Source organism: Jaculus jaculus, chromosome 11 (assembly GCF_020740685.1).
Source record: "Jaculus jaculus isolate mJacJac1 chromosome 11, mJacJac1.mat.Y.cur, whole genome shotgun sequence".
Lineage (NCBI taxonomy): Eukaryota > Metazoa > Chordata > Mammalia > Rodentia > Dipodidae > Jaculus > Jaculus jaculus.
The window spans coordinates 39,160,074-39,174,354 of record NC_059112.1 but is presented as its reverse complement, the minus strand read 5'-3'; the positions used below and the strand labels follow the sequence as shown (position 1 = coordinate 39,174,354).

Genomic DNA, 14,281 nt, shown 5'->3' with positions numbered 1-14,281 from the left:
GTCAGATTCAGAGCTCCCCCCTGCCCCCCGCTACGCTCAGGTGGTAGCTGGAGGCTTGCTCCTGCCCGTGAGGTCTACCAAGTCTTTGGACACTTCAGCCTTGGGTTCAGATCCTGAAACCACTCCAGGCAGCTGTGACTTGAGGAAACTTCTTTTTGCTTTAGTTTCATTGTACCCTGGAAAGAATTTGTGTCCTCAAAGTTAATGAGGTCACAAGCTGTCTTCATTGGCTCTTAAAAAAAATGATTTATTTATTAGAAAGAGGGGGAGAGAGAGAGAGAGAGAGAGAGAGAATGGGCACACACACCCAGACCTCCTGCCACTGCAAAGGAACTCCAAACACATGTGCCACTTTGTGTATCTGGCTTTATGTGGGTATTAGGGAATCGAACCCAGGCCGTCAGGCATTCCAAACAAGTGCCTTTAAGTGCTGAGCTATCCTCTCCAGCCCCCGTTGGCTGTTTTTACTCACATTCCTTGGGGTCATTTATTGGACAGATATTTGTGGTGTTTTTGCATGCTTTCGAATGAACACGAATTTACCTAGGGCCCATACTGTGCCCAAGGCTGGCTGTGGGCTCTCAGGGTAGGGCAAAGTGAAATCTAGATGAGTTCTTTATGATGCAATGCATTTCAGAAATTGTAGGTCATGACTGTGCCCAACACTGCATTCACCTACACTTATTAAATCAATTAGTCCTTGCAACAACTCTGAGAGGAATATGGCATTGTCCTATTTTTTTTTTTTTTCAAGGTAGGGTCTCGCTCTAACCCAGGCTGACATGGAATTCACTGTGTAGCATCAGGGAGGCCTCAAACTCAAGGCAATCCTCCAACCTCTTTCTCCTGAGAATTGGGTTTAAAGGCATGCACCACCACACTCGGCCTTGTCCCGTTTTTGAGATGACAAAACTGAGGTGCTCTCGCATAGCAAGAAGCAGGTCTCTGCAAGTTCTCCTCCATTGTGGCCAGACACCTTGGTCTCGGCAGTGGGGTTGGGGAGGTGGGGAGGCTCACAGGGACTTGGAGGAGCGCTGGGACGAGCATTTGTCTTTGCTCCAGAGCCCCAACTGCAGGCTCCCCGCAGGCTGACTGGTTCTGGACCACTGTGCCCAGAGCAGACGCTTTGATACCTGGGAAGGTCGGGGCCATTGGCCTGTGAGCCCAAGCTGTGGGGTAAGAAGCATGGCTGGGTAGCTGCCAGGCACCTTGCATTTCCTCCTTCCTAGGTGCAACAAGCTGTGGGGGTGGAGAGGGTCAGGGAGGGAGGGGCAGGCGGCTTCAGAGACGTTGGGCTGGGTGGACAGGCCTTTTAGATGCCTGAGTCCGGGCGCAATGACAGGTATATGGAGACCTTCCTGATCCCCTAGAATCTAGCACACAGTGATCAGAAAGGCGTGGGGGAGGGGTGGGGAGAGTAACAGAAAGAGAGTGCAGAGTGCAGGGAAGTCTTGCTTCATCAGGGAAGTGTTTGTAGAGTGGACCAAACAGTTGGACTCAAAATAAGGAAAAAAAAAAAAAAAACTTCCAAGAAGGAGGAGTACGGACATTCAATGGAAATGTCTTTCCTTTTGGTGGCATAGACTAACAATATATGGACTCTCGAGGTGGCAGAAGCCAGCACAGGCCTCCTGCAGGAACACTGGGGAGGTTCTTGTTGGTTGGATCACATGCAATTGTGTCTTGTTCCTTTTTGTACAATTGGTACAGATGGGTATAAACTACCCTTTCCTTATAAATGCCATTATAAGCTACAGGGCCCTGGATGTGTCTGTGGATTCCAGTTGTTTTTTAATTCAATCTCAAAGGAACTGTTCCTGGCCAGTGATCTGGTCGCAGCATACATAATCTAATCTAAACAGGTAAACAATGGGCCTCCTCACACTTGACTGAACTGACTTGAGTGGGGTGCCGCGGCACCTGGAGGGTGGTTTCCATCCTAAGAATCTCAGCCAACCCGATGGATGGCATGTAGTGTTGAGGGCCAACCTCTTATCAGCCTTTAGGATGAGAGTGATTCGCCATAATCAACCTGGAGCGAGCGGAGCGAGCGGGCGCATTCCTTCAGCAAGCCTTCAGTTGTGGCCCTCCATTCAAAGCGCCTGCTGGGCTGCGGGGAGCAGTGTAATTGTAGTTTCCCCTCCGGCTTAAATTTAAATCCAAAGTTGAAAGGAAGACGTGAGACAAGGTCACAGTTTTCTGAGTGTCTCCAAGAGCAGAGCCACATACGTGAACCCCCATAGGTCTGTGGGCAACCCTGCATAGCCTCACTGCAAGCGCAAAACGATTTTGTTTTTGTTTTTCGAGGCAGGGTCTCACTCTAGCCCAGACTGACTTAGGAATTCATTTTGTAGCTCAAGGCTAACCCCGAACTCAATGTTCCACCAAGCCCCGCCTCCAAACTGTTTTTATTTGTTCCCCCCTGAAGTAGAGTCTCACTCCAGCCCAGGCTGACCTGGAATTCACTATGTAGTCTCAGGGTGGCCACGAATATATGGTAATCCTTTTATCTTTGCCTCCCAAGTGCTGGGATTAAAGGCACCACCAAACCCAGCCCATGTTTTTGTTGTTGTTGTTTGTTTGCTTTGTTTTTTTTTTTTTTTTTTTTTTTTTTGAGGTAGGGTCTCACTCTAGCCCAGGCTGACCTGGAATTCAGTATGTAGTGTCAGGGTGGCCTCGAACTCATGGTGATCCTCCTACCTCTGCCTCCCAAGTGCTAGGATTAAAGATGTGCGCCACCACGTCCAGCTGTTTTTGTTTTTTGAGAAAGTCTCGCTGACACTCTCGGGCTGGCCTAGACTCACTGTGTAGATCAGGTTGTACTTGAACTTGTGATACTCCTCCTCCTGCTTCCTCAGTGCAGAGATAACAGGGGAATGCCACAACACCTACCTTAAAATTTTATTTTATTATTATTATTATTATTTTTGGTTTCTTTGAGGTAGGGTCTTACTGTAGCTCAGGCTGACCTGAATGAAATTCACTATGTAGTCTCAGGGTGGCCTTGAACTCATGGTGATCCTCCTACCTCTGCCTCCCATGTGCTGGGATTAAAGGCATGCACCACCACGCCCGGCTCAAAATTTTAGTTTTTAAAAAATTAATTTATTTGTTTATTAGGGAGAGACAGAGACAGTGAAAGCAAGAGGCAGATAAAGAGAAAGAATGGGTGTGTCAGGGCCTCCAGCCACTGCAAATGAACTCCAGACACATGCATCACCTTGTGCATCTGGCTTATGTGTTTACTAGGGAATTGAACCTTGGTCCTTAGGCTTTCCAGGCAAATGCTTTAATTGCTAAGCTATCTCTCCATCCCCCAAATTTAATTTTGTAAAACATGGACTCTGCCATAATCTTTTTTTAAAATTTTGCTTATTTTTATTTATTTATTTGAGAGCAACAGATGGAGAGAGAAAGGCAGAGAGAGAAAGAGAGAGAGAGAGGGAGAGAGAATGGGCGTGCCAGGGCCTCCAGCCACTGCAAACGAACTCCAGAGGCGTGCGCCCCCTTGTGCATCTGGCTAACGTGGGACCTGGGGAACCGAGCCTCGAACCGGGGTCCATAGGCTTCACAGGCAAGCGCTTAACCGCTAAGCCATCTCTCCAGCCCACTGCCATAATCTTTTAAAAATATTTACTTGCAACCTGGGAGAGAGAGATAGGGAGTGAGGGCGAGAGAATAAGAGAAAGGGAATAGGCACATTAAGCCTCCTGCCACTGCAAACAAATTCCAGATGTATGCGCCTTAGTGCATCTGGCTTTCTGTGGGTACTGGGGAACCCAATCCCAGGCTGCCGGACTTTGTAATCACTTGCCTTTAACCACAGAGCCATCTCTTCAGCTCTTACCATAATCTTTTTTTTCGAGGTAGGGTCTCACTCTATCCCAGGCTGACCTGGAATTCACTATGGAGTCTCAGGGTGGCCTTGAACTCACGGCAATCCTCCTCCTGAGTGCTGGGATTAAAGGCGTGCGCCACCACGCCCGGCAGCTCTTACCATAATCTTTATATGTTCATTTTGTTAAGATAGTTGTCAGTGTGACAATGTTCTGAGAACATTTAAGACATGGCATACTTAATCGAGTTAATTCTTTGCTAGAATTGTCCTCATTTTACATCCGAGAAGGCACAGGAGCTAGCCCAAAGTCACAAACATGAAGCTGGCTTTTAGACTCAAGAAATGATCCAAACCTCCAGTGTTTATTTTATTATTTTGTTTCGTTTTGTTGTTTGAGGTAGTCTCCCTCTAGCTCAGACTGACCTAGAACTCACTCTATAGTGGGAGGCTGCCCTCAAACTCACAGTGATCCTCCTTCCCCTGCCTCCTGAGTGCTGGGATTAAAGGTGTGTGCCATCATTCCCAGCTAGTTAAACATTCGGTTTTATTTATTTATTATTTACTTATTTATATTTATTTATTTATTTTTTCTAATTCAATAACAATCCGCAATTTATTGTACCTCAAAAACAACATTTGGGCTGTAGAGATGGCTCAGCAGCTAAAGGCATTTGCTTGCAAGGCCTGGTAGCCCCAGTCTGAATCTCTGGTACTCATATAAACCCAGATGTACAAAGTGGCACATGTGTATGGAGTTTATAGCATCAGGAGACCGTGATACATCCATTCTCTATTTTTCACTCTCAAATCAATAAATATTTAAAAATCATAACATTCAAACTTCACATTTTCCTTCTTTTTTTTTGTTTCTTATATTCTTTTTTAAAAAATTTTTATTAACATTTTCCATGATTATAAAATATATCCCATGGTAATTCCCTCCCTCCCCACCCCCACACTTTCCCATTTGAAATTCCATTCTCCATCATATTACTTCCCCATTACAATCATTGTAATTACATCTATACAATATCAACCTATTAAGTATCCTCCTCCCTTCCTTTCTCTACCCTTTATGTCTCCTTATTTATTTATTTTTTTTGAGGTAGGGTCTCACTCTAGCCCAGGCTGACCTAGAATTCATAATGTAGTCTCAGGTGGCCTCGAACTCATGGCAATCCTCCCACCTCTGCCTCCCAAGTGTTGGGATTAAAGGCGTGTGCCACCATGCCTGGCAAACAATTTTTAAAGCTCTGGAACTGTGGCTCTCAACTCCTAGGGGGTATTTGACAATGTCGGAGGACATTTTTGTTGTTAAAGCTGGGTTGTGGGTCCTCTGACCTCTAGCTAGTAGAAATAGTAGGAGCAAAAACAATCTTAGAGCCCAGGCCCACTTCACTGCATCAGTTGTCAAGGTTAAGTTTTAGTTTTTTTTATTTTTATTTTTTTGCTTTTTCTCAAAGTCTTACTCTAGCTCAGGCTGACCTGAATCTCACTTGTAGTTCCACACTGTCCTCAAACTCACATCGATCCTCCTTCCTCAGCCTCCTGAGTGCTGGGTATAAAGGCATGCACCACCACACCCAGCTGATGTCAAGGTTAAGAAACAGCTCGTTCCATGTAAATGTATCTGAAATGTAAATCACATACCAGTCAGACGACTTACCATTCCCTTTCCCAATTCCATGAGGAAAATTGTGTTGGAGGAAGGTGAGTCACCCAACGTGGATGGCAGGTAGAACTATGTCTAAGCCCTTTCTGGGCCACTTTGTACAAGGTCCCCATCTCTCTGCGTTGCTTTGTTGGAGGAAGGTGAGTCACCCAACGTGGATGGCAGGTAGAACTATGTCTAAGCCCTTTCTGGGCCACTTTGTACAGGGTCCCCATCTCTCTGGGTTGCTTTTACAATGGTGTAGCTGCTATTTTTGTGTATAAAGCCTGAGTGAGAATGTATGTCAGACACCAGTGTGGCACCCAACAGCTTTTTGATGCTCATTAAATGGCAGTTGTTATTAGAAATCAATTAAAAAATTTCACAGTGGCATATGTGTATGATGGAGTGACACAGGAGTCACACTGAAGCACGTGAGGGGATCAGGGATCAGAAAGAAGGGTAAGGCCAGAGAGGAAGGAGCTGGGCAGAGCCTCAGGGCTGCTGGACAGAAGATGAGAAGCGTCTTGTACCGGGGCTCTGTCTGCCCAAGGGCCGAGGAGTGTCCAGGGTCCCATGTTTGGGGAAGTGTGACTAGAGAAGAGGAAACCTTAGTGGGGAGCACTGGGTAACAGAGGCTGGGGAATCATGATTGAACACTTCTGCTTTGTGTGAGGAAAGTTCATCTGTGAGTGATGTGGGCAACCGGGTGAACAGGCTGCTAAGTCCACCCAAGTAGGGGATGCTGAGGCCAAGCTGGGAAGGTGCTATCAGACTTGAGTAAGTACGAGATACTCCCAGCTAGAGTCAGCTGGTCCTGATGGGATTTAAAAAAATATTTTATTTTTATTTATTTATGAGAGAGAAAGGTTTGTGGTGGGGCCACTGCAAACCAACTCCAGATGCATGGGCCACCTTGTACATCTGTCTTACATGGGTCCTGGGGAATCAAACCTTGCTTTGCAGGCAAGTGCCATAACCAGTAAGCCATCTCTCCAGCCCTCCTGATGGGATCTGGCGTCACTCAGAGATAGCTTTGAAATTCTGGGACAAGGAAAGCAACAATCACAGGTAGGATAGTTTGGCATAGGAGAGCAACATGTGGGGTGACTGGAGAGTCATGAGTTAGGCTTAGGTTAGGGTGCAATTAAACTAGGTGGTGCAGTGCCCAGGAACACTGGACGCTGGCAGCCTCTAGGCAGAATGTCGATGGAAGGGTCTTGTACAAGCATCTGGGCAGGAGGTATTGCTCTGAACCCTGAGTCATGGACTCTTGCCCTCCTGCCTGCCTTCCGTGTCCAGGAAGTGGGCATCTTCCATGTGAGTTGAGGCAAGACACTCTCCCTTGCCTCATTGGGACTTCAGTCAGAATCATCTGGTGATGCCCTCCTCTTGCCCCCCATTACTTCACCCTGGTCTTTTCCACACATCTGCTTGTGCCCAGGTCTGATAGTCCATGAGTTTATTTTTTAGAAGGGGGAGGGATTTTTCTTTTTTTGTTTGGTTGGTTTTTTCTGAGGTAGAGTTTCATTCTAGCCCAGGCTGATCTGGAATTTACTATGTAGTCTCAGGGTGGCCTAGAACTCACCAGTGATCTTCCTACCTCTGCCTCCAGAGTGCTGGGATTAAAGGCGTGCTCCACCATGCCCGGCTCATTGGGAGAGATTTTAAGAAATGTCTCACTGTGTGGCCCAGGTTGATCTTGAACTCTTGACATTTCTACCTTCACCTTCTGTGTGCTGGGGTCCCAGTACTCTGCTATACCTGGCTTGAATTCAGGTAGTTCTGGAGTGGTGAGGATAGACTGGAGAAGATCCCATGTCATGTCTGGGCCTTCCCATTCCTGTGAGCTCTGGTTTCCTCAGCTGTAAAAGAGCAATCATACTGACTCCTCATGGGGTCAGCAAAAGGGATGGGGCATGACATAAACAACAAAAAAAAAAAAATGGGCTGGAGAGATGGCTTAGCAGTTAAGCGCTTGCCTGTGAAGCCTAAGGACCCCGGTTCGAGGCTCGGTTCCCCAGGTCCCACGTTAGCCAGATGCACAAGGGGCGCACGCGTCTGGAGTTCATTTGCAGAGGCTGGAAGCCCTGGCGCGCCCATTCTCTCTCTCTCCCTCTATCTGTCTTTCTCTCTATGTCTGTCGCTCTCAAATAAATAAATAAAAAATGAACAATAAAAAAAATTAAAAAATAAAAATAAAAAATATTGTTTTTGATCCTTGGTCTTGCATAAGCTAGAAATAGCCCCTTTTGTGTGCGTGGGGGGAGGGGAACAGGGAGGAAGGGATTTGAAACAGGCTGTCACTCCAGCCCATTCTATCCTATAACTCACTATGTAGCCCAGGGTAGCCTTAAACATGCAGCAGTCTTCTGCCTCAGCCTTCCAGGCGCTGGGAGCCAACATGCTTTCAACTCTAGCTTAGTGCCCGGGAGTGCCAAAAACAAGCCAGGTGTCACTGAGCCAGCTTACCTGTGTGTGGTGGGAAGTAAAGCTAACTTTTCGAAATTCAGAGTTTAGATATTTAGAGCTTCAGAAGAAATAAAATTTCCTTCAACTCCACCGCAGTGATCCACAGAACAATTTTGTGTTATTATTATTATTATTATTATTTTTTTGCAGGGGGGCGTTGTGAGGCAGGGTCTCATTCTAGCCCAGGCTGACCTCTAACTCCTCCTACCTCTGCCTCCGGAGTGCTGCTGGGTTTATAGGTGTGAGCCACCATGCCCAGCTCCATGGAACAATTTTGGATCTTGTTTACTGATCATGTCAGGAATAGGACAAAATGTCCTTTTTATTCATAATTTAATGCATTTTCTTTAATTTTGAATTTTCTTAAAGGCATGCTAGTCCAATGTGGATTTACCCTAGTTAGAATAATAATTTCCCTATTTTTTTTATAAATTGTTTTATTTATTTTTTTGAGCATGACAGACAGAGAAAGAGGCAGAGAGAGAGAGAGAGAGAGAGAGAGAGAGAGAGAGAGAGAATGGGTACTCCAGGGCCTCCATCCACTGCAAATGAACTCCAGACGCGTGCACCCCCTTGTGCATCTGGCTAATGTGGGTCCTGGGGAATGGAGCCTCGAACTGGGGTCCTCAGGCTTCACAGGCAAGAGCTTAACCACTAAGCCATCTCTCTAGCTCCTAATATCCCTATTTTTTTTAAAAAAAAACATTTTTAACTATTTTATTTTTATTGTTTATTTGAGAGAGAGAGAGAGAAAGAGGCAGATAAGAGAACGGGCATGCCAGGACCTCCAGCCACAGCAAACAAACCTCAGACGCAAGTGCCACCATGTGCATGGCTCTGTGTGGGTCCTGGGGAATTAAACCTGGATCCTTAGGTTTCACAGGCAAGTGCCTTAACCACTAAGCCATCTTTCCAGCCTTAAATTTTTTTTTTTTTTTTTTTACTTGCAAACAGAGAGAGAGAGAATGGACACACCAGGGCCTCTAGCCACTGCAAATAACCTCTAGGTGCATGTACCAGTTTATGCATCTGGCTTTATGTGGGTACTGGGGAATCAGACCCAGGTTGCTGGGCTTTGCAGGCAAGCACTTTATCCACTGAACCATCTCTCAGTCCCAATTTCCTTATTTGTATTTTACAAATATGTAAATGACCAGAGCAGCAAATGGCTTTTTGGTTTGTGCTGCTGTCATTTTTCAATAAATAGTGGACATATCCAGGGCCAGGCAGAGTTTCCAGCTTGAGGATGCAGCAGTGAATAGACAAAAAGCCCTTTCTTGGCAGCGCTGCATTCAGGAGAGATGGATTGGCTTCAGGAGAAGAACAGTGTCAGGAGGACCAGGGTTCTGAGAAGTGTTCTCAGCAGAAGTGGGTTGGAACAAAGTTTCTGATTTTCTGAGAGTAAATATTCCTAGAAGTAAAATGAGTGAATACATTACACATTTGGCCAAGTGTTTTCTAGGACTCTTAGCAATGCTTGTCTCATAACATCTATTCCAGAATATTATATTATTATTTGTTTGTTTGTTTTGTGTGTGTGTGTGTGTGTGCGTGTGTGTGTGTCATGACATGCATGTGGAGGACAAAAGACAACCTCAGTGTCTGTCCTCTCTATCTGCTTTCTTTTTATACAATTTATTTATTTGAGAGAGAGAGAAAGAAGGAAAGAAAGAAAGAAGGAAGGAAGTAAAATGGGCACACCAGAGCCTCCAGCCATTGCAAACAAACTCCAGATACATGTGCCACTTTGTGCATCTGGCTTTATATGGGTGCTGAAGAATCGAACCCTGGGCCATTAGGCTTTCCAGGCAAGCATCTTAACCGCTGAATTGTTTCCTTGAAATTGCTTTTGCCACATTGTCAGTTGCCACGCTTAATTTGCATATCTTGGATTGTCGATGACGCTGAGCTCTTGGGCTTTAGTTAGAATTTGGAAACTTGTACTTCCCTTTCTGTGAACTTTCTGTTCCTAGGATTGTTTTGTCTAATGGTATCAGAGGAGAGAGTCTGCAAGGGATGGACTGCCAGGTGTACCAGGAGCCCTATAACTGAGAAAGACATTTTGGGGAAAACGAGTTATGGGGAAATCTGTAGAAGGCCAGAAACAGTTCTGTCTGGCGAAGGGTCATGACTCAAGGCAAGGCGGCACAGTGATAATCGCTGCTCATGGGCAGGCTGCTCGATGCCAGGTGTGCTTGCCAGACCTTTAACCTCATCCCCAGTCTTGCAGCCTGTTGGTGTGAAGGGTGATCCCTGTTTCACACAGGGAAATTGACACTGCGCCCCAGGGCATAAGGGGACTTGGCCCACATGCACCCCCAGCTGTGAGGTGCCCTGTTGGGCTCTAAACCTGCCCCTTGTAACCCTTCCACAGGAAGTGCGGACAGAAGGTCGAGCAGGCCCACTGTCTAGGGCTGGGGGCATCACACACTCACACATCTGTACCCGGTGGTCTCTTCGCCGGATGAGGTTAGGTGCTGCAATGAAAGCTGAACTTGCTTCCATGTAAATAAGAGATGGGGAGCCTGTTGAAGGAGGGCCAGGGCAGTTGGCAAGTCTTGAGATGATGAGGCTAGATGGATGAGTATCCTATTTCTGTTTTTTTTTTTCCTTTTCATTGTTTTTAAAGGTAGGATCTCACTGTAGCCCAGGCCGACCTGGCATTCACTGTGTAGTCTCAGGCTGGCCTTGAACTCACAGCCATCCCCCTACCTCTGCCCCCCGAGTGCTGGGATTAAAGGTTTGCGTCACCTTGTTTATCCCATCTCTGATAAAAGAGAGGATCAACAAAAGCTTAGACAGACAGAAGTTAGGAACATTGAGAGGAGACTACATGCCTGGACGGAGGCCACAGTGGACATGCTGGTTTCAGTGACACACTTGGGAGCGGGGGAACAGACACACAGAGATAGAACATGGCCTTCCTGGTGCTACACCTGGCACAGGTAAGCATGGCAGGAGGTGTCAGCGTGGCACCTTCCCTTCCACTGCCTGAGTAGAAGCGTTGCAGGGCCGGGTTCTTTCTCATAATCAGCCTGTACATCTTCATTTACTGCTTCCTGAAGTCCTCTGTCTTCCCTTCTACAGACCATGGCTCCTTGGCCTGAGGTAGAAAATGCTCAGCCCAACCCCAATAAATTCATCGAGGGGGCCTCGAGCCCACAGGCGACCACGCCAGCCAAGGACAAGGAGCCCGGTCAAAGTAAGTACTGCCTAGGAAACATGGGCAGGCTGCCTGCGGGGGCCGGACATGCAGGCGTCATTCCTCACGGCCTTTGCCACTCACGTGTGCAGATGAAAGTGGGACTCCAGTGCCCAAGATCGAACTGCTGCCCTCCTACTCAACGGTGGCCCTGATCGAGGAGCCCACTGAGGTGGATGACCCCTGGGACCTGCCTGCACTCCGGGATACTGGGATCAAGTGGTCAGGTAAATGGAGGGCCAGCAGGAGAAGACCAGCCCCATTGTTCACACTGTCACTCATCCTTTTTCGCGGCTCTGAGGCCCTGAGAACCAGGATCCTGGCCAGGAAATGTCATCCACACTCTGACTGGGGGACCCTTTGTTCTTTCATTCAGTCAACACACCAGGCACCAGGGCCAAGACAGACATTATCTTGATCCCTGGAATTCAGTGCACGCCAGCCAGGTTCTGGGCATTATAAGAGGGGACGCGGGGAGTAGGCAAGACCATTATTGTCTTGAAGTAGCAGAGAGATGATATATCCAGAATAGCTGGGGTATGCCACTGCTCACTTTCCCACCTCTGGTATGAAGGACAGCTTTTGGACCAGCAAGCTAGGGGGGGCTCAGGAGGCAGGGGGGAGACAGAGCTGCTGGGAGAAGGTGAGAATTGAAACAGCAGTCAGGGATAGAGTCTTATGAGGGCCCAAGGGCTCAACAAACATCTATGGCTTTGATTACCACCAGCAGCCTCATTCTGGAAGTGCGCTGTGATAAAAAGGTGCACTTAAGAGCCATTATCTCTGACCCTGCACTTAGGCAGGTGACTCGTGTTCCTAACTGCCTCTGCCCTCAGTGACACCGTGGTTTTAGCTGAGCATGGAGCCTGACATGCTGCCTCTCTGGGCCCTGGGCCACACTGAGTCCTCCTCCTTAACACAGATCCTGTGGATTCTAGAAACACTGAGGAGGGTTTACCAGAATGGATTGCAGTGTGGAGCTGCTGACCTCTGAGCCCCGAGACCTAAGAGCTGGTGGAAGCGGCAGGGAGCTGCCCTACTTCTCAGTATTGTAGACACTAAAGCCTCGTGCCTTGTCCCCTGCAGAGAGAGACACCAGAGGGAAGGTCATCTGTGTCTTCCAAGGAATTGGGAAGTTCTTTCTGCTCCTGGGGTTCCTGTACTTGTTCGTGTGCTCCTTGGATGTGCTCAGCAGCGCCTTCCAGCTGGTCGGAGGTACAGGCTCGGGGGCTAAAGGGAGGCAAGTGTTCCAGAATCCTGAATTCAGTTTAGTGGTTGCGGCTTCTCAAGGTTTCTCAGGCTACAGTTTAGTAGAGAGCTTTAGGACAATTTGGCTCAGAGCTTCTCCCGAGGTCCACGCCCCTCATTGTGTAGAAGACTACTGCCAGGCCTCTAAACGGCTTAGATGCGGAGCCAGACATGGAACTGATTCCAGCTATCAGTCCCTGCCTTTGTTCCCAAGCCCCAGCCGGAAGCTGTTTGACTTCTTATCTGAGCGGTTCTTGCTGTCTCTTGGCCTCTCTGCCCAGAGATTGCAGAGAAAGAATGAATGCTCTTCCAGGACCAAGCAAATAGGAAAGATCAAAGCCAGCTCTTGATGGGGAAGGACAGTGGTCTCCAGGCTAGGAATCTGTACCCACAGCCAACACCCACGTGTCTCCCAAGACTGTACTTGGCTAGTGTGCATGCAACCCAGTAGTGACATTACCTTGTGCTCAATTAACTTTGTACCCTCTGTGGGTGACAACAGGAATAGATAGGGGCTCCCGTGGCTGAAATAGTCTTTGCCTCAACTCCTCCCATTTATGGGAAAGGACCAAGACTACTAAGTGCACAGCAGGATTCAGTTACAGTTCAGGGTGGCAAAGTCTGGATTTCTGCATTCTTTGCTGCCTGTGCTGTTTTTTTTTTTTTTTAATAGTTCATTTCATTACTAAGTCTTTTTTTGTTGTTGTTCATTTGTCTTTTTTTGTGAGGTAGGGGCTCCCTCTAGCCCAGGCTGACCTGGAATTCACCATGGAGTCTCAGGGTGGCCTTGACTCATGGCCAACCTCCTACCTCTGCTTCCTGAGTGCTGGGAATAAAGGCGTGCTCCACCACGCCCGGCTTTTTTTTGTTTAAGTCTTTTTCAATATTTATTTTTATTTATTTATTTGACAGAGAGAGAAAGAATGGGTGTGTCAGGGCCTTCAGCCACTGCCAACAAACTCCAGATGCATGCACCACCTTGTGCAATTGGCTTATGTGAGTCCTGGGGATCTGAGGTCCCTTAGTGTTGCAGACAAGTGCCTTAGTCGCTAAGCCATCTCTCCAGCTCTGGTGACTGTCTTAGGGAGTTGATCCTTGTGACCTGGGATCACAAGGATGGGGTGTCATTTTTCAGGTGTGTGATGGATGCACTAAATTCCTGCATATCCTTTCATTGTTCCTCTGACCCACCCAGTCCCTCAGTCTTTATTGTAAAGTGGTTTGGGGAATGGATCGAGGGTCGCAGAAGCACACCCTCAAAATGACTTCTGTAGCATTCAGTTATAAGCTGAGACTGGAGGTGGGGGTGGATGGAGAAGAGGGAAGACCCAGTTTTGCAGATACGTCTTCTTTAGGAATACAGTCCTAAGGCTGAGGAATTAGGGCATCAGGAGGTCCAGCACAGTCAGAGCCAGGCCCATGATCAGAAAAGGCGAGGGAGAGGCCAGTGGTTGCAAGCTAGAAGCTGTGGGGTGAAGTGATAAGAGGAATTGGGCAGAAGACCAGTGAGGACAGCTGTCAGATCTCTTTCCTACCTGGGCAATGAAAGAAAACAACCCTCAGAGAAGCGAGATTCCACAGGCTCAGCATGGCTGCAGGCTGGGCTCCTACTCCACAGCAGCTGCTCTTGCAAGGAGGCCTCTCTCTGGACGCAGTGTGCCCGTCCCTCCCCATCCCTGCATCATTGGTTTGTCTTTCAGGGAAAATGGCCGGGCAGTTCTTCAGTAACAACTCCATTATGTCCAACCCTGTGGCGGGACTGGTCATCGGGGTGCTGGTGACTGTCATGGTGCAGAGTTCCAGCACGTCCTCATCCATCATCGTCAGCATGGTGGCCTCCTCATGTGAGTTGGGGTCCTGTGAGCTCATG

General features: G+C 47.7%; 1 protein-coding gene across 1 annotated transcript in view; it reads left to right on the top strand.

The window, feature by feature from the left end:
• Slc34a2 (solute carrier family 34 member 2) overlaps nucleotides 1–14,281 on the top strand; it is a 33,179-nt gene that overhangs the window by 3,355 nt on the left and 15,543 nt on the right. The window contains exons 2-5 of the mRNA XM_004656155.2: nucleotides 11,049–11,163; nucleotides 11,256–11,390; nucleotides 12,250–12,378; nucleotides 14,112–14,255. Coding sequence (XP_004656212.2) covers nucleotides 11,052–11,163; nucleotides 11,256–11,390; nucleotides 12,250–12,378; nucleotides 14,112–14,255 — 520 coding nt within the window. The 5' untranslated portion in view covers nucleotides 11,049–11,051. The remainder of the gene's footprint in view (nucleotides 1–11,048; nucleotides 11,164–11,255; nucleotides 11,391–12,249; nucleotides 12,379–14,111; nucleotides 14,256–14,281) is intronic.